At 41.8% G+C, this 21,171-nt stretch overlaps 1 protein-coding gene across 1 annotated transcript in view; it reads right to left on the bottom strand.

Moving 5' to 3' along the window:
* The window catches only part of LOC107111874 (chromodomain-helicase-DNA-binding protein 7-like), a gene marked incomplete at its 3' end in the record, with an annotated part of 67,763 nt that overhangs the window by 19,813 nt on the left and 26,779 nt on the right, over nucleotides 1-21,171 (bottom strand). Inside the window, exon 2 of the mRNA XM_015412922.1 lies at nucleotides 13,572-14,005. Coding sequence (XP_015268408.1) covers nucleotides 13,572-14,005 — 434 coding nt within the window. The remainder of the gene's footprint in view (nucleotides 1-13,571; nucleotides 14,006-21,171) is intronic.

Here is a 21,171-nt window from a genome sequence, read left to right on the forward strand (position 1 = left end):
GTGGCTGCCACCTGGGCCTCCATAGATAACGAAGAGTCCAGGAGCACTCCCAAACTCCTAACCTCCGGCGCTGGCACCAAAGGCACCCCATCGAAGGCCGGGAGAGAGAGCCCTAACCCCAAACCACTGCGACTCAGGCCCAGGACCTCCGTCTTCGCCGGGTTTAACTTCAGCCTGCTCAGTCGGAGCCAACCAGCCACGTCCTGCAATGCCCGGTGCAGATCTTCAGGGACAGAGTCCAACCGGCCCCCCAACATCAGATAGAGCTGGGTGTCATCCGCATATTGATGACACCCAAGCCCATACCTTCGAGCAATCTGGGCAAGGGGGCGCATATAGATGTTAAACAATAACGGGGAGAGAACAGCCCCCTGGGGCACCCCACAAACAAGAGGGTGCCTCCAGGACTGCTGCTCCCCTATCACCACCCTTTGTCCCCGACCACGGAGAAAAGAGGTAAGCCATTGAAGGGCGAGCCCCTGAATCCCCACGTCAAGTTCTCCTGATTTTTCAGTTTCAAATTTCATACAGAAATATAGGACGCCACAAGACAGGATATGGACTACTTGGCCATTTAACTGAAATTCTGAAGAACCCTCAAATTATTTTCCTTAATTTTCATCTTGTTTACTATTCATTCCTCATTTATTCCTCTTGCAATGAAATACTGGGAGTGAAGAGAGATCCTAGGTGATGTGGTAAGCCCCAATGCAAGCTACAACCATATACCTCCCTATCATATGCTGCCCTTTCTGGATTTTACTACATCTCTCAGGAAGATTTCTTCTTTTAAAATATTTTTATTAGTTTTCAAATTCAAATAAACACAAAAACATAATCAGGTCAACTTGTAACTTACAAACAAACTTTTCCCAATATCTCAGGATCTCAAGAGTACATAAGAACGGAGTTCAAGAACTAGCAGCACATTATAACATTTACATGCAAGTCTCTTTAACCCTTTACATAAAAGTAATAATGTCTCGGTATTTATTCTGTCTGGTGGGCAGAAGTTGAGGAGAGTTTCCAATAACGCACTCTGTAAAGGGAAGCCATTTAATTAAAGCATTAAAGGTTGTAGTAGTGCCTTCAAATATCTGGATAGAATCTGCAATTTTATCCATTGCGAGCAATTTCCAAATCTTAGTGAACCACCTCATAATAGAGATGGGAGAAGGATCTTTCCAACTCGCTGCTATAATCATTTTGGCTGCTAAGAAAAGCATAGAAATCAACTCTCTACGTATCTGAGGGATTTTGCTATTTCTCCAAAGGTCTTACAAAATTAATTCAGGTGAATTGTCTAGATCGTAACCAGTAATATCTTTCACATAAAACAACACTGTTGTCCAAAAATTCGACACCATTTCACACTCACACCAACGATGTAAAAATGTACCCCTCTCAGGGAGATTCCTGGCTGAATTCAGTACTGATCACCACAAGAACTACAGCTCCCAGTAATCTTCTGCCCTCTTTCAAAAGACTTCTCTGCAGGGTTTCACAGTTTCCATGTTTAAAAGCAGAAACACTTTAAACAGCCAAATAAAATTGTCAAAACATTGGGCAACAGTGTGAAATATGTAGAAAACTCTGTACCAGCTTTGGGAAAAAGGAAAACAAACAGTCTATCTATTGCTAGATGCAGTCTTTGGGTCTTTATGCTTTGGACTTTGTAGTCCAGACTACTCACTCCTGATAAACCCTAAATTAATCCTCCTAGAGGTGGGGTTTCCTTCATTTCCTCCATTTGTTTTTCTTATTGGCACTAATGCCAGAGTTAGCAGTCACAAAAACCTGATCAGGACCAAGTGCTCGTGCAAAACTGGTTTCTATAACATACCAAACTATCTTTAAAAAGTTTTACTATGCATGCAACTGCAGCACAAGGAATCTGTGTAGGCGGAAACAAGCAGAAGACACGTAAGGCGACTGTAGCAGAAGGTGAACAATCTGTGAAACTGTTTTCACAGATCTGAATCACATTCAGACATTGAGGACATTCTATGAATTGGGGTTATTTTCGATAGGCAGAGCCAAGTTTACAGCATTCAAGGAAAAGTAAAAAATGATCAAGTTGATAAATGTTGAGGCACATTTTTTAAAAGTTCCTTGATGATTTAATTTTTTCATTGTATTAGACAATTAGATTAAAACAATCTTAATATAATTTTTAACACCACACACAGAGGACAGTCCTTAAAAGAGTTAGTCTCAGCTGCATGGACAAGGTTGTACTTCACTGATGCAATCCTAAGGAAAGTAGCACCCTTCTAAAACCACTGACTTCCATGGATTTAGAAGTGTGTAATTCAGTTTAGGACTGCACTGACAACTTAACAGTTTAACTCTCACACTAATAAGAACAACAGTAGCAACAATAACAGCATCAATAAATAATATGAACAGAGTAGAAGAGGAAAAAAATATAAGATATGTCAATATGCATGAGAGTATGAGGCTCGCTCCAGCCATCTTGATGTGTGGCTATCAAAAAGTAGGGCTGACAGATCAAATATTGTTTTTTAAAAAGTGACTGCTTCTTTGCAGATCATAGTTAAATATTCTATGAAGTTGAGAATGCTATTATACAGAGTCTTTCTTTATTGTGTCATTTTGTGTTTTGTTTTTTAATAGGTGCAATCAACTTTGCTTTATTTCTGTTATAATTTCATTTGAAATAATATGTACCTGTAGGCTGACCCTGATATTCTAGGATAAAAAACCAAAGAGAACTGTTCAATAAATCATTTATATTTATGGAACTTTAGCGCAGTTCTGTGATATTTTTTTCTCATGATAAAAAAGCATGGGTACTGTTGTTTAAGGAGAGTATCTATATCCCTGGGTTTGTGTGTGTGTGTGTGTGTGCGTGTGTTAAAAGCAGTCTGAAAGTAGCTATTTTCCGTAGGAAAATGACCTGATGAGAAAGAGTTAACCCTCTCCTGCCATTCCATTCTCCCCCTTTAACTGCAGCCTCCTGTAGCTGTACCCTGTTTTTTAAAAATCAGAACAAACAATCACAGTGGTATACATAATGTTTAGCTGCTGCTATTGTTAATGCTGAAGTTTCTGGACAGTTTTCAAAGGCAGCCCCATGTACAGTACATTACAGTAATATAACCTGGATGTGGGCAGAGTATGTATCATTGCGGCCAGATCATACTTTTTGAAGAACACCTGTAGTTGCTGTGATCCGAAAAATAAAAGGTACTATGCACCATGAATGAGACCAGAACTGTAGGCTAGGACCACCACCAAGCTACTAACCTACTCCTTCAGGGGGAATGCCAGTTGCCAGGTCCCCCCAGTGCATGGAGAATCCCCTGGTTTCTGGCATTCCTTCCTGGCACCGGCCACCTGGCCAGTGGGGGAGAATTACTGCCCCAAACACGACGCACCCACCTCACCTGGAAGTGATGTAGCCATGTCGTGGCGGGGGGAGGGAAACGCTCTGCTTTTGGGGCAAAACTCTATGGAAGAATCAGCTTCAAACCATGGAGTTTTGCCCCCAAACCAGAGCGCCCCCCGCCATGTACCTACATCACTTCTGGGTGATATAGGCAAAGTGTGCTTCTTCCCTCCCCTCTCCCAGAGCGTCTGGTAAGTCCCCCGCCAGCTTCTCCTTTGTACCTGGCAACCCTACCTTCAGAACAGGCAGACTCTAGTCCTTGAGCAGTTTCAGCACTGATCAGCACCATCTCAGTCTTGACTGAACTAAACAGCAGTTTATTGGCTCCCATCTATTCCATTTATTTCCCCAGGTTCAGAACTTGCACATGCCCACCTGACAAGCTCTTAAGGAGAAAAAGAGTTAGGCGTCATCCCCATACTGGTGGCACCTCACTCCAAAGCCTCAAGACATTCTTTCCCAGTGGTTTCATGTAATGTTAAACAGCATGGGGACAAGATAGATCCCTGCAGGATCCCACAGCATAAGTGGCACAGAGCCAAGAACCATTCTGCTGGCACCATCTTCTTAAGTCACTTGGCCAAGTCAAAGCAAAACCAGCAAAGAACAATGCTTCTCACTCCCAAGCGAGCCAGACTCTCCAGAAGAATACTGTTTGATGGTCTTAATAGCTGCAGAAGGCTCCAGGAGAATTAAAAGGGACACACTCTCTTCAGTGATCCATCAGTCGCAGTGACCAAGGCCATTTCTATCAGAAACCCAGGCTTTAATTTAAATGGGTTTGGATCAATGTTTCCCAGCCTGTGGGTTGGGACCCAAAAGTGGGTCACAAAGTCTCTGGAAGTGGATCGCAGGTCAGCCCTCCCTAATGGCTGCTACTGCCCTTTGCATCCTTTTTCTTTCCTCCTTGCCACCTTCTCATATTCTTATCTCTTCCTCACTCTTTGTGACAATAATGAGGACAGAAATGCTCTTGCCAAGCCCTATGCAGTGCCTCACTGCCCTCTACCTGCTGTGGGAGACGTACTGCACTGAGTCCCTTGCCATCAAGCTATTCACCACCATCTGCCATATTTGTGTATCTCTTCAATCAAGTGCCCCTTCCAAGCACACCTCCTCAAACTCTGGCTCTAGCCCAGATGACGGAGGAGGAGAACTACTACTTGCTAAGGGTTCGTAGTGGGGGCTGCTGCACCCTTTGTGTGGTGTTTTTTTGTTTTTCAAAAACATCTGGTTAGGCATTGTAGAAAATAGAATGCTGGGACAGATTGGTGCCAAGGCCATAGTTTGCCTGCGGCACCAAAAACCCTTGGACTAGCCCTGGATGAGTTACTGCATAAAGTAAATTTGGACTTATGGGTCACCATACTAAAAAGGTTGGGAACCACTGGTTTAGATAGTCCATCTCCTCCCAGACTGCCTGAAGCTGGATAGCTATCACTTGCTCAGAGACCCTGGCCACAAATGTTGTCCACTGGGTGGTAGTTATTTAGGTCATCCGGGTACACAGACATCTTCTTCAGGAGGTGCCTCACATCCCCTTATTTCACAGTGGTTGGAATTATACCCTCCCAAAGAGAGGATGCTGAAGTCTGGCATGCACTAAGAGGCCCAGAAAACTGGGCACTAGATCATTCACATCCAACTCCTGAGGTCCATGTGATCAGGAAAACCCTTCCACTGCCATGGCAATGCTAAGTTCATTTTTGCTCAGCAGACTAAGGCAAGGCAATAAAGTGAGCGTACACACATCCAGACACCTTAGTAGTGCAAACAATCCTCCTAACCAGCTTGCATACACAGTGGCTGAGACCAAGTATCTGGTTAGAGCTCTGCTGTGGCCGAAGGAAACAAAGAAGGCCATGGTAAGTTCAGGGCAGCCCATATAAAACCATGTGATACAACCCTTGGAGTATTTAGCATAATGTACCCTTCAGGCTCAGAAAACTAACAGTATAAATGCATTCTGGCAAACAGAGGAAAAACTTGGGACACTTGTACTCCCAGACTCATGCATGTTTCACTTCGACCCTGTTTGGGCGGCGAGCACATTTTAGCTTGCCCGCAGAGCCAAATGGACTCTCTGAGGCTTCAGATGGCCTGTGGGATCCAATGCCCCCTGGCAGCTCATTAGATGAGCTAGTGGAGGATTGGCATGGCCAACTCTCAGCAGCCATCAACAAGATCGCTCCCTGACGCCCTCTGCACTCTCGCTCTAGGCTGGCTCCTTGGTTCACCCAGGAGCAGTGGCTGATGAAGCGAAGGCTTAGATGGCTAGAGAGACAGTGGTGGCGCACTTATGATGAAGCAACAAGAGCATCTTATAGGACGTTTATGAGATCCTATGAGATGGCAATCAAAGCCGCTAAGAGAGAGTACTATGCGGCCACGATTGCGTCTGGAAGGTCACGCCCAGCCCAGTTATTTAAAATGATTCTGTCCTTAACTACTCTGCCACAGGGCAGATTAAATGCTAGGGAATTGGCCATTGGCCATGAGGCTTTTGTGAACTATTTTGCAGATAAAGTCTTGTCACTCCACCATGACCTCCCCGCCACAGTTGAGACAGTAAGTGAACTCGAGGCTTCATGCATGTCTTCTAGTCAGGTTTTGGATTATTTCAGTACGCTCAGCTTAGAGGAAGTCGACAAGTTCAACTGTACACCCAACCACCTGTAGCCTTGATCTGTGCCCATCATGGCTAATTAAAGCCAGCCGTGATGGGCTACGAGGTGCCCTAAGGGAGATTATCAACAAGTCCCTCTCCAAGGGACTGTTCCCTGGGGCACTGAAGGAAGCAGTGGTATGCCCCCTCTTTAAAAAAACATCCTTGGATCTGGCCGAGTTGGCTAATTACCGACTTGTTTCCAATTTGCCCTACTTGGGCAAACTAATTGAGAGGGTGGTGGCAAATCAGCTACAGGGTTTTTTGAAGGACACTTCCATATTAGATCCCTTCCAGTCCAGCTTCTGACCAGGCCATGGGACGAAGACAGTACTGGTCGCCCTCATGGATGACCTTTGGAGGCATCTGGATCAAAGCGGTTTGGCAGTGTTGCTGTTGTTGGACCGGTTGGTGGTGTTCGACACGGTCGACCATAAACTACTGATTCACCACTTCACCGACACAGGGATTCAGGGGTCTGCCTTGCAGTGGCTCTCCTCATTCCTACAGGATTGGGGACAAAGGGTGGCAGTAGGGGAACAGTCGTCCCAAAGGCACCCACTAGTTTGCAGAGTGCCCCAAGGGACGATACTTTCCCCGATGTCATTTAACATCTACATGTGCCCCTTGCCCAGATTGTTCGGAGGCATGGGCTGGGGTGTCATCAGTATGTGGATGACACCCAGCTCTCTCGGTTTGTGATAACTTGGCTGGTAGCCACCGAGGTGATAAGCTAGAAGCTGAAGACATGAGCCGGAATCAAGGTCAGTGAGAAAGCCAAAGGTCTGATAGCCGGGAAGTCGTTTCAAGGATGCAGGTTTCCAAAGGCAAGGAGCAACTGTTGCACACTCAGAAGCAGGTCTGATTTTGCAGCATTGTTGCCGTGCTGGAGCAGGTGCACCAAGGGGCTTTAAACAGATCCTCCCTCCCTTTGGAGTTGAGTCTGCAGAGGCTTACAACTCCTCTCATTGATGTTGCTGGAGCTGCAGCCTGGCACTTCTTCTTCGTTCCTGCAAAGTCAGCCTCTGCCGTGCCCTACATCTGAGGCACTCAGGGGAACTAGGTGGGGAGTCTGGCCATGGGGTGTCTGCAGCTGGGGTTGCTGGCCCCAGCTCAGGAATTGTCTCTCCTTCTGGCTGCACCTCTTGTGCAGCTGCTGAGGACTCTTCCTCCTCTGGTACTGGTAAGGGTTCTTCCTCTGGGCTCTCTCTAGAGAAGGCTGAGTTGTTCCCTGCCTCTTCCTCATCTGAGGAGGAGTCAGCCTCAGCCAGACACTGTTGTTAGGTGGCCAGTCTGACTCTAGTCTGGGAGATCTGGACCTAGCGTTGTAGGCTGTGGCTGGTTGGCTTAAACTGAGCTGACAAATTGAATCTGACGAAGATGGAGGTCCTGTGCCTGAGTTGGTGCGGCCCGGGGTTAGGGATCCCATTCCTGATCTTTGATGGGGCGCCACTGGTGCCAGCACCAAAGGTTAGAAGCTTGGGAGTGCTCTTGGATGCCTCCTTAATGATGGAGGCCCAGGTAGCAGCCACTGCTAATAATCTTAGGCTGATTAGGCAGTTGGTTCCCTTCCTCAAATGCAACGACTTGGTGACAGTGATCCACATGATGGTCACCTTGAGACTTGACTACTGTAATGCTCTCTACATGGGGCTGCCCTTGTCCCAAATCAGCTGGTGCAGAATGCAGTGGCCAGACTGTTATTGGGTCTCCCCATGCAGAAGCACATCCAGCCTGCGCTAAAAGCACTGCACTGGCTGCCTATAGCATACTGGATTTGCTTCAAGGTGCTGGTGCTTACCTTTAAAGCCCTTTATGGTCAGGGACTTATCTACCTGAAGAAGCACCTTTCCCCAAATGTTCCCCAGAGAGCACTACGGTCTGGTTCTCAAAACCGTCTGACCCTCCCGGGTCCTAAAGATGCCAGGCTAGCAGCAACCAGGGCCAGGGCCTTTTCAGTGATTGCTCCATACTGGTGGAACGAGCTCCCAGAAGATACTAGGCCCCTGCAAGTCCTTTTACAGTTCTGCAGGGCTTGTAAAATGGAGCTCTTCCACCAGGCCTTTGGTTAAGGAGCTGCATCCAAAAACTAAGACCCTGTGCCCAATGCCACCATCAATAGCCTATGCTTTGCCAAACTGCAATAACAACCGCTGACTGTATTTTTTAGTATGTCTGCTGCTACTACTACCTCGCCATCACTGTATAAACTGATACTAGCACTTTAAGTCTTGTTTTTAATAGCTGTATTTATAATTGTTGTTTTACTTGTCAAATTTTATGTAAGCCGCCTTCCCCTGGTGGGGAAGGCAGGATATAAATCAAATAAATAAATGCACAGAAGTCTGAATCCCACCCACAATCATGCTAGGAAGGCTCAGAATTTACCTTTAACTAAACATATTTATGTTTTCCTATTGCTAAGTTATTTTTATCTCATATGTAGTACTTCAACAGACCAAGTTACCAAATGATATGGCTCTGACTAGTTTGAGAACTGTTGACAGACTAATAATTTAGCCTACAGATCCACTTAAAAACTTGATTCAATTATGAGCACTGCAGGACAGATATCTCAGCCTCTAGTATCACCTGGAACACAAGAGCAAGTTTCTTTCACAGATGTTATACTGCTTCAAACAGAATCTCCATTAACTCAATAAACTAGAGTGAGTTCAGGCCTTAAAATATGCAGTTATAAATGATAGGGTTGCCAGCCCCCCTCCCCCGTTGGAGTGGGGGAATCTCTGCTTTCACAGGTTCTTGCCTGCTGCCAGTCAACTGGCTGGCGGGGGGAATTCCCACCCCCAACCTACTCTCAGACCTACTTCCAGTTTCAGGCCTACTTCTGGTTGGGGATGACACTCTGGTGTTTGGGCAAAACTCTATGGTTTGAAGCCAAATGTACCACAGAGTTTTGCTCAAAAACCAGAGTGTCACCCAGAAGTAAGCTTGAAACCGGAAGTAGGCCTGAAAATGCCCAGCATCACTTCTGGTCTCCCGGAAGGACATTGGGAGACCCCCGCTGGCCAGGTAAGTTGATCTGGCAACCCTAATAAAGGAGCATAAAGGCCATGATTTACATCACATGCCTAATTTGTTCAACCTACCTGTATAATGGCTGAGAACACATTCCAATAGTTCTAGCTTTCATTGGCTGTTTCCTTCTCTATCAGACAACATGCAGAATTAACAAAAGAGCACTTAATTACAGAGTTAGCATGGGAAAACACACTTCATTCAGGCAGCCAAGAGGTAAGTGATGCAAGGACAGGAAACAGGAATAAAGCTTTGTCTATAGAAACATCCAGAACAGAAGTTGTTTTCTCCCTGAAAAATGTTCACATATCCTTGGAGTGACATGGCTTAACCCAGGTTTTTCAAACATAAGGCTTGGGAGCCGGCCTATCCAGGGCTTTTATGCAGCCTGCGAGCAACTGATGCAAGGGAGGTAGTGCTGAGGGGGAGTGGGCAGAGCCACTCCATTGTAGGTTTAGTGTGGCAGAACAACCTTGTCTGCAGCAGTCAAGCATCGTGGGAGCATCTGCCCAGCTGCCTCTCCAGTCCGCTTATGTGGGTTTTCCTCTGCACCCCCCTCTTAGCCCATGGGGCCTTGCAGTGAGGATACACCAACTTAGATCTTACCAGCTGTTGTCCTTTATACAGTTTCTATCTATGGTACCTAGCATTACATTTTATGGCACACAGTTCCAGCCAAACAAAGTGAAATTTATGTCAGATCTGGCCCTCGTAGCAAATGAGTTTGACACCTCTGGCTTAACCTCATTTAGGATGCCTCTTGTACTTATCAGTATACCAAATTACATAAAATATAAATTCAGGTGGGTAGCTGTGTTGGTCTGAAGCAGAAGAACAAAGTTTGAGTCCAGTGGCACCTTTAAGACCAACAAAGTTTTATTCAAGATATGAGCTTTCATGTGTAAGCACACTTCTTCAGATACAGTGAAACAGAATTTCCTCAACCATTAAAGCTTATACCTTGAATAAAACTTTGTTGGTCTTAAAGGCGCCACTGGATTCAAACTTTCTTCTATAAAATATAAGTACTATCCTTGAATGGTATCAGTTCAATGATACCACATAGCTTTCTTGCAACACATATGAGGTACGAACCCTCACGGTTTTAATCTGAGTACACAAGTTTCTACATATCAGAAGTTACATTAGTTCCACCCCATTTAACTTTACCAAGTTAAGTCACATTTTCAAAACCTAAAACATTCAAATATTTTGCAAATATACTTCATGAACCTGAAAATTCAGACCTTCTCAGTTCTGGAACCAAAGAATTCACAAAAAATGTTATTCATTGTCAAAATAGTTTAAAATTGTTTATTCTCATAGACCAGTGGTTCCCAAAGTGGGCAGTATACCCCCACACAGGGTGGCGGTGGAATTACTAAGGAGGGCAAGGGGGCATGAGGAGAGTGCTGGAGATGGCCACTTTGACTGTACTTTTCACTTATCTAAGATTGCCCAGGCTATAGCATCATGCTGGCAAATGGCACTTTCCTGCCTCTGCATAAGGCTGAGATATGGTGGAAACTATCAGAATTTTTAGTAAATATGCCACCAGAGCATTAGTCTGACCAGTATACCATGTGCTGAGCAACTGTCATCACTGAGTGTGTTTTTGCCTTTCTGCCATTTTTCAAGTTTTTGCTGTTAAGTCCTTAACATAATAGTACTGAGTGTTTTCCCGTGTTCTCAGTTAGTGAACCTGTTGAGTATAAAAAGGGCTTTTTGCTATAAAAGTGTTTTTTTGTCGCAGCTTACCCAATTTTAGTATTTTTAGGTTCTATAAGGATTTAAAATTCCAGATTGGGTGATAAATTTATTTTCCAATACTGAGGAAGTCTGGGTAGTGGAGGAAAAACTAACTGAGCTACAAAATGACATTGGGCTGAAGCCAAAGTTTAAGAAATTAGACCAAGAGTTGAGGTTACAAAAGGAAATTTCTGATCACTATCCTGCACTATGGCCAGTGGTTAAGAAGTTCCTTGTTGTATTTACAACATCATATTTGGTGGACCATGGTTTTAGTGTGGTTATCTAACATCTCTCCAAACAAAGAAATTGACTCTAAATTACTAAACGTGGAGATTTAAGACAACTGCTAAGTTACTTTAAACCAGACACTGGGAAACTGGTATCACGTCATCAAACCCAAACAGTAAAATAGTTACTAAATGTGGTATCTAAGATTCTTGCGAAATGACTATCAGCCTTTGAAAAGCTTGTATGACTGGATCAAGTCCATCAATTTTATTGAATAAATTAAATTGTTAAAGTTTGAATTGCATGTTGAATAAACATGCAATTAATTATTTCAAATGTTATTGTTATTATCTTCCTTAGTGGATTACGCAAACTGTTATTCTGAATAATGCTTTTTATAGGGTAAGGGTATGGGACAGTGGAGATGAGTTTATAGAATGGGGGGGGGGTGGCCCAAAAATGTTTGGGAACCACTGTCCTTGACAAACAATCTAGTGCCACCGAAATAGATTAATACATTTATTTATTTTATTTATTTATTAGATTTGTATCCCGCCCTCCCCGCAAGGCAGGCTCAGGGCGGCTCACTGTAACAATGCATAAATAACAATAAAATCCACATAAAATCTACTAAAAACAGTTCAATTATACATTAAAAATCACAAGGTGCTAGAGATGTAAAATTTCCGAAAATTTTGAAGCTCGGAAAAAAACCTGTTTTTCCCCGTTTTTTTACGGGAAAAAACGGAAATTTTCGGAAAAATTGAAAAAAATGCTACATTAGCATTTCTTTTGTCTTTTCTAGATTGAAAGTCATTCTGTTACTTTAGGAACATAAAATATGACTATGGACATTTTTATTTGGCATGAAATTATCACAACTAGCATATTAAAAATATAGTGTATCCAAACAATTATTACAAACAGAATACCCACCCACATGCAAAAACAAAACTGAAACCTTTTTATTTTCTTCTGACAATAGCACCTCCTAAAAGAAGACATGCATCTTGCATTGGAGAGTTCAGTTTGTAACCTAGGACTGGCTTGTCCTCAGTGCACAGAAATTAGATCAATCTGATACCATATATATATATTTTAGAAATGATTTGGAAAATATTTGGAAGCAGGAACAAGAAAGGGAAAAAAACTAAACCTAACAAAGAACTCCAAAACCAAACAAAGGTTAGTGGAAAGGGAGAGACAAATTAAAACCTTTTCATAAAAAGAGGTATATAAAACATATATAGGGGCCCAATTACAACCAATATATATAAAACTTTTTTAGCCCTGGTTATGGTTATGTTTTATATATATTGGTTGTAATTGGGCCCCTATATATGTTTTAATTTGTTATTATTAATAAATACATTTACCGCTTTTTATGAAAAGGTTTTAATATTGGCCCTCCTTTCCACTAACCTTTGTTTGGTTTTGGAAAATATTTGAACACCTTGTCTTAAAATATTTTATTCATCATGTTAAAATAAAACGTTCCATAATCATTTTTTCTTTTCTTTTCTTTTTTCAATTTTTCCAATTTTTCGGAAAAAAACAAAAAATCTTCAGGGGAAAAAACGGGAAAAAAACGTTTTTTTTCCGATTTTTTCCGGGTTTTTTCCGGGCCTTCACATCTCTAGGTGCTGGTGATATTCCTCCATTGGCGTGATGGTGCTGGTGTACAAATAAGTGCAATAGTGGTCAACAATCATTCAGCTCTCTGATCTTCCAAGCATCAAGATTCAAGCCGCGGCACAGGCCAAGTGTCAAAGCCAGGGCCAAACTCTGTAATAGAGATTATTGATGGTAATAATAGTGGTGGCTCCTCAATTGAAGGCCTGGTAAAAGAGCTCTGTCTTACAGACCCTGCGGAACTGTAAAAGATCCCACAGGGCCCTGATCTCTTCCGGGAGCTCATTCCACCAGTACTGAGCCACCACTGAGAAGGCCCTGACGGTGATAAGCATGGCATCCTTGGGGCCTGGGAGGGTCAATCGATTTTGTGACCCCGACCAAAGTACTCTCTGGGGTATATATGAGACATTGCCTTTCACACTACCTATATCATTAAACTAAGAAAATACTCTTTTATTCAGTTTAGTAGTTCCCTTAACAACATGTTTCAGGAGGAAAAAGGGCAGGCTGTGCCAGATTACTCAGGTCAGTCTATATATAACCATACCCGCAACTTGTGAGGAAATCACTTGTTCACACAGGGCTGATTCTTAAAACACCTGACGGAAAGAAGACTGCAGAAGCTGATCTTCCCTGCCTTCCTAATCCCCAAGGAGCCCCCAGCATGGCCCACAAAACCACCCATCAGGGTCAGGAGACTTTCTTGAACAAAATGTTATGCAGCTTTTTTTTGGGGGGGGGGGTTGGAAGGAAGAGAGATCAGGTGAAGTTTCCCCTCACTCTGCAATGAGTAGAGCATTTAAATTTTATTTAATTGGAACATTCACATTTCTCACATACCTCGCCTTTTTGTTGCTCTTGGGTTTTGGTGTGGTGTTTTTTGCTTTCTTTTCCTTCGGATCTTTAGGGATCTGAGGGGTTTGGGGAGTCTTGGGTTCCTTAGGCTCCTTCTTCTCCTTCGGTTCTTTTGGATCCTTCGGCTCTTTTTTCACCTTGGGCTTTTTCTTTTTCTTTTTCTCTTCCTGGGAGCAGTCTAATGATTTCCTGGTAGGATCTTGGCCATCAAGCCCACCAGGAAAACCTTCTTTACCAAATCCTTTATTGGGACCTTCTACAACAATGTGATTGTTTTTCTTTTTCTTTTTCTTTTGCTGGGGTGGTTGTTGCTCAATTGATGATAGATAATCATCACTTTTCAGTAGCTGGGCATTCGGTCCGCTAACCTGAGTCATGTCTGGCACTGATTTCTCCAGGAAGGGTTCTGATGGAGAATGCTAGAAAGGGGACAAAAAATAAGGATTTTAATAATTATGTGTTTGGAATAACTTTAGACCAAAGATAAAGGCATGGACCCAATTTTTGCAGACAAGAACAGAATAATTTGGGGACACAAAACATGTACCTTTTAGAATACATTTATCTTAAATAATTATGGGCATTGCTAAAAAGTATTAGTCTGGAAAAGCTATGCATCGTTTGATATTGCAAATATGTCTATCCAAACCAGATATTCTAATACACAAAACATATGTGTGATATATTTAAAACAATTATATTCTTCTAAAAAAGGAAAAGTGAAATTAAGCTATAAATGAAAAATGTCTTCTATTAAAGTAGGCAGCACTACAGGGCAATTGGGTGGAGGTACTACTGTGAGTTGGACCCAAAGTTTCCATCCTACCAACAGTGGAGTATTTTCTTAGGATAAGGAGTCTTCTGCTGGTACAAGGAGCCTTGATCTGATGCAAGAGGCATGTTTCAATGTATTAATGGGAGACTCCACTTTTAGTAGAATAGAAAGACTGCCTCCAAACTGTTATTGATAATCCTTTGGCACGCCCAGAACTCAAGAAAAGCAGGTAAGATGGGAGATCTGTACAACAGAACAAAGGTGCCTGGAACGGTAAAAGTGTAGAACTATCCATTTACTATTATGGTCAAACAAAAAGCTAACAATTTTGTGGACCTGTCTGTCACTAACATATTAGTGATTAAAAGAACAATAAGCAGACAAGATGCTACAAACCAAGGTCTGAAAAACACACTGAGAAAGGGGACACATGTAGATGGTTCTTCCACCTGTGAAAATTAAGCTTTTCGTTAATAAACCTTCAATTGTTCAAGTGTATGTTCTTCTGTATACTGATTAGTGTATAAGCCATACATTACTGTTCAAAGTAGTGCCAAACAGCCATTCAACAGTCAATGATCTCAGTTTATGCATTCAAGAGACTGAGAAATAATAATTATTTTTGTGCTAATTCATTCATTACTCTTATCTGGTAATAGTCTTTCTTCTTGTCATCCCTGTAGAGGTTTTAATTCGCACTCCCTTTTCTTGTCACAATCTATTTCCCATTCTCACAGGTATGGGTGCCTCTGTTGTCATTATGCATTTTTAGACACATTTTCTGACTCTAAAAACAGTTAGCTAACTCTTGACTGCTCTGGACAAATCATGCACATGCTCCACTTCCAGCTGGGCTAGTAATCCACACTTGTATGAAATTCTGCATTGGGCCTACGCAGAAAATTCAACTTGCATAAATCAAAATCATTACCCTATATGAAATCTAGAAAATCACCACACCATTCAGGCATGCTGGATTTTTCTTTCATAGGCCTTATGGAAAAACAGCATCCAAGCATACAACTTGGCATCCAAGTGGGAAAGGTGCTGCCTTAGCTTGTGTGTCCAACCCCTCTCTCCATTCAATACAATGACAGCTCCATCTGCGTATTTTGTTCTGATAGTCCTTTCTCATATTCACATCTTCAGGATCATGGGGTTTGCTTTTGCCCTACTGACATGTTATTTGGCTTTTGTCTTTTTTAATCTTGCTGATACTTACTGCCCTTCTAGACATTTCATATTTTCTTCTTTCAGATTTAAATTCCTTCATAACTTTTCCCAGGGCTTTTTTTGTAGAAAAAGCCCAGCAGAAACTCATTAGCATAATGGGCCACACCCAACAGCAGAAACTCATTAGCATATTAGGCCACACCCCTGACAGCACAACTCACTGGCATATTAGGCCGCACCCCCATGTTACCAGAAGTGTGCTCATCCAGCCACACCCACCTTTTGCTTCTTATTCTGTTTACCCAGGGCTTTTTTGTAGCAGGAACTCCTTTGCATGTTAGGCCACACACCCCTAATGTAGCCAATCCTAATGAGTTTCTGCTGTTGGGTGTGGCCTATTATGCTAATGAGTTCCTGCTGGGTGTGGCCAACCTGGAAGCCACATGTTTTGTGCACATCACATTTTAGACCTTGTTCTTAGCTTTGAGGGTTTTTTTTGTAGTGCTCAATTTTTCCATTTCCATCCTCTGCTTCTATTTACTGTCTGTTCAAATCTTCTAGCAGGACCTTTATGGACTTTTCTTTCTATGGTTCCTTCTGTTTACTTTTTCAGCAAGTCAGAGCTTCTGTTTCTCATTTCACCTCTACTCCATTCCACTTTCAATTCTTCTACTTTTCTTTAACTATTCTATATATCCTACTAACTCCCTAGATTTGGCGGCTTCTTCATGTCACATCTACAGAACATTTTGGGTATAAATCCAGAAGTCATTCTGAATACTTACACTACAATTTTGCACATTTTTTTGGACAAGTCAGATTATTTTTCATTGAGGCAAGTAGTTCCTGTTCTCATTGTCACTTTTCTGCTTTTCAAAACTTTCGCTTGTTAAACACAGATAAAAGTTTTGTTTTTTTTCAGAAGCATTACTGGATTTTTCTCTTCATCTTTCTTTAAGTTAGCTCACCCTCCTGAAATGTATTAGTTCCTTCAACTTTTCCTAATTCTCTCCCTTCGCTTCTTCTGACTTCTATTGCATGGATTATCAACTTTTAGTTCAAATTATGATTTTATATTTATATTTATTTACTTAAAATATTTTATATTTTGATTTTCTCCAACCAATGGGACTCAAAGAGAATTAAAGGTTAATAAGGGATAGGATTTCAGCTCAGCCCTCACCCCAATTTAGATCATTTATAAACTGCTTTAAAATTCTTTCTTTATATTATTTTTGAAACAGAATGTATTGCAAGAGAATGACTTCCAGCTTTCCAATGGCAAGAATGGAAGTCAAAAGGAACCATGGTGGAAGCCACTACCCCCATCCAAACATACTGAGACCTGGTTGCCACCTTACAAACTCTCCTCTTGTGCAGAAATTCTCTCTGTAATTTAAAGCTTGGGAGAGTGAGAATTGAAGCTGGTGTCACCTCCAGTGACAACTTCAATGTGCTCCCACCACAATACATGAAGCTGCAAGGAGGCTTAAAGAATCACTTGCTTTTCTTCAGTTCAACTCATATACCCAGCAGAAAGCTCACAGTTGCATGCTCTACCCTGCCAACCATTTGTTGGCATCATGAAGGAGCACACATGTATAGCTGCCAGCACCCATCACTTTCAAGGTTTGTGAAGAAGTGGCTTGAAATTTTCCCCTCCATAACTTGTCTCCAAAGACACACTTCTATCCTTTTCTCTGCCCAGTGCACCTGCATTCTCAATCCCACCCCCACTTTACTCATAACTGACAAGCTACAGATTTTTTAAAAAAGCAAGTTAGCTGCTCACTTCAATCACCAGTTAATTTTTCTATTGCTGCTTTAATTAGTGAAGGCATAATTCTGTATATTGACACAGAATTAAATTTTCTACAGGCAAGAAACAAGTAGGTAATAATCCTGTTTAGTATGTAGAACAATCATTTGGAGTTGGGTACTATTTGAAAGGTGAAAGGCGGTCAGAAATATTTCATTTTTTGTTAGGGTCACATAGCCTAAATCTTTCAAAGAAAAGTTGTTTTTGTAAACATTTAATAAAGAACAGATGGCCTGTTTTAATCATGTGAGAAAAACCTGGGGCTCACATTAATACCCATATACCAGACTACTGGGTCTCATCACTTCCCTAACCAGGCATGTGGTACTTTCTTAAATAATGCTATTTAATTTTACAGTGGACACTGCTGCACCATCAGTTTCCCAGGTGTGATACACAATATCATTTAATGTATAGCATCAATGTCCAGGACTCTCCAAAAACAACTAATTTAAGAGCAAGTGTAGAGATCACCATGTCATGAAAAACACAAAAATGTACTTTTTGTATTTACTTGTAACTCCATATGTTTGATACAATTAAAAAAATTATATCCCCTGGCTGTCACAGTTTTACAGTTTTTTTATAAACAATTTAATACTCAATCTTCAGACTGGTTACAAGCATTTCTATGAAATGAAATTATTTTACTTTTTAAATGTAAGTAGTATCTTCAAATGCATTTCAGGTTTTCCAAGTTCAGCATTTCTGGCAATTTCTAAAGCTACCCTACATCACTTCTGGGTTCTCCCCGGAATTGACATAGTGATGCAGCTGCCACAGCCTTTTAAGACTTTTTTCATGCTGCCGATTCAAGTGGCAGCAGGTAATTAATACTGCCAGCACTATAACATCCATATTTTTAAGCAGTAGGAATGTAAATGTTTTTACTTCACACATATTTGCTTTAAGTTTCAAAACGTTAACCATTTTTGAACAAATTGTATTTAATATATAACATTTCTCCTGTATGTAGGACAGAATTAAGAAGTAAACAGTATTAAAGCATAAATCTCTCTTGGATGCACACCTTAACATAGATTCAGGTGGGTAGCTATAATGGTCTGAAGCAGCAGAACAAAGTTTGAGTCCAGTGGCAAAGTTTTATTCATGTGCTTCCATGTGCAAGAACACTTCTTCAGATACAGTGAAACAGAATTTCCTCGAGCATTACACATGAGGTTTTCTGTGTCAGCAAAACTGAGAGCAATGCCATAAGAAGTTTAGACTCTGCAATCCTGGGAATGAGTGAACTAAAGAGTACTGAATTAGGATATTTTCAGTCAGATATTTACAGAGTGTTTTACTTGGGAAATGACAAACACAGTTGCAAAGTTTGACAGAAACTTCATGGAAAGCCTATCAGCATAACCATCATTCAAGTTTACGCCCCATCTACAGATGCTGATAAGGAAGAAACTGAAAGGTTTTATGCAAGTGTCTAGGAAGAAATTGATCAAGGTATTTATCAGGTATTTTTTTGGCTTGGTTTATACTGCGCACACACCCCTAGTGTTGCGGTCTCGCTTATACTTGCAGAAATGTGTCAATAACAATCTTTATCAATGCAAATGGTACTTACAGCAAGCAAGTTTAATATAACTTTTTTCAAATGAAGGTGAAGCATCACAGTCAGCCAGGCTATATGATCGCAGATCCCTTTAAAAAAACTGTTTTGTGAGAAGAGAAAATACTAGCTTATTATTATCTTAGTTTAACTATGGACAAAGATCCTGTTCACATAGATGGACATTCAGAATCTGACTGAGAAGATGGCAAGTTGTAAAGAGACAGAAATAGTGAGGAAACTAAGAGAAACCCCTTGCAAATCACTCTATTAAAAGACTGAATGAGAAAGTAACAACACATGCAGTGCATAAAAAGACTGGAGCCCACAGAGGATCTCCATTGGCAGAAGGAAGGAACAATTTTGTCTGATTTCTTTCCTTTCATTGCAGCACCAAATGCTCGTCTGCTGTTCCTGAGGGTTTCCTGGACTTCAGGAACCACATTTGGAGAGGGAATGTTGGATTGCAGTAGGCAGGAGGAGGCAATGAAAGAGTGCTTCACTGAAATCCTTCCACTGCAGCAGGATGCACAAATTCAATGGCACTTACCAAATATTTTATTCCACTGAACTGCTAACAAGTGCATGGCAATTTCGAGGCTGAAGTTCTTCCACATACACATCAAGTGATAAGAGAAATGTAAAAAATGGAGACTGGAAACCCTGGTGAAACATCTGTATCAGTTTTACTTTGGCTTTTCCAGTATTACATGAAAACATGGCTGCACTTACTTGTAACTGCTGCTCATTAAGTGGTCTTCTGTGCAGTCACACTGGGTTCTGAGTGTGCAGAGGCCAGCCATGGAGAGATGTATGAAGCTCTAAGGAAATAGAGGGTGTTCTTTTCCCCTCCCCTCAGTTCCTGAAAGCTGCAAAGCTACCACTGGAGAGAGGTGACAGTATTCCAAATTGCAGGGAAAAGAGAGCTCACATTGGGATGGGAGGGATGTGTGACAGCACAGGTGATCACTCAATAAACGAGTAAGTGCAACCACTTTTTCATCATTGTGGTATCTGTGCAGTTCCACGTGGGAGAATAAGCAAACTGACTTATGGAAGGTGGCTGAGAGGTCTAGTGGAACAAAGACTGGAGCACCACTTCGCCAACTTCTGCATATTTTGTAGTATCTACATCCATAGAGCAGCCCTTTGCAAATGTCCAGGAGGAGGATCAGATCATGGCTTTGCAGACTGCACTGCTGGAAAGATCATGGCAAAGAGCACCAGAAATTGCTTGTGCTCAAGTCTAATGAGTGTTGAGCAGCAAAGAGCAGTCAACTTGTCCAAGCTGTTAGGAGAAACAGATATAAGTGACAATCAACCTGGAGATGTATTGGGTTGAAGTTTGTGGCCTGACTTGGGTCCCCAGCAAGAAATAAATAGGTATGGGTCTTTTCCTAAAGATTTAGTTCTACCCAGGCAGAAAAGTACGGTTCTGCATATATCATTCTGGGGATGAAGGAAAAAAATACTGGTATGGTAATGTCCTGATCACAGGGAATACAGAGACCACCTGAAGTAGGAATTGAACAGAAAGACATAGAACCACACTGGAATTGAAAATCTTAAGGAAAGAGGAGCCATGGTGGAGGGTTTGAAGTTCAATGACCCCACAGGTATATGTTATAGCTACAAGGAATATAGCTTTCTTGTTGAGTAGTTGGAAAGGGCAGGTAGCTAGAGGCTCAAAAGGCTTGCCCATTAATTTAGCCAATACAAAGGACAGTCTCCATTACACAACAGGAGGATGGACAGGAAGAAATTAAGTGGACTCCTTAGGAAATACTTTGACTCTCTTTGGGCAAAAACTGACCTTTTCTTAATATGGATATGGAAGAATGCTATAGCTGCTAGGTATACCCTGATAGAGGAGAATGAAAGTACTCCATAAAGAAAGTAATTGAAGGAATTTTCCAGGGGACAAGAAATAGGGTTTGTACCCTTTTGTTCAGCCATTATGGAAAAACATTTCAATTTAAAAGAAGAGTAATGGCAGGTAGAATCAACTGTTTCACTGGATCTGAAAAGGCTTGGTTCAAACATGAGAAATTCAGTCAAATGAAGGCTGTAAATGTCTGGGTGAATGAACGGTCTCTGCCCCATTGTTGAAAGAAAAATGTGACTGAAAGAAGGATGGGAAAACCAGGCTGCTTACCTGTAACTGTTGTTCATCGAGTATCTTCTGTGTAGGCACACATGGGGACTGTGCATGGGCAGACCTGCCTATCAGTAGGTTTATATAGCTAAGAGC

Source organism: Gekko japonicus, unplaced genomic scaffold (assembly GCF_001447785.1).
Source record: "Gekko japonicus isolate JY-2015 unplaced genomic scaffold, Gekko_japonicus_V1.1 scaffold1608, whole genome shotgun sequence".
NCBI classification, from domain to species: Eukaryota; Metazoa; Chordata; class Lepidosauria; order Squamata; family Gekkonidae; genus Gekko; species Gekko japonicus.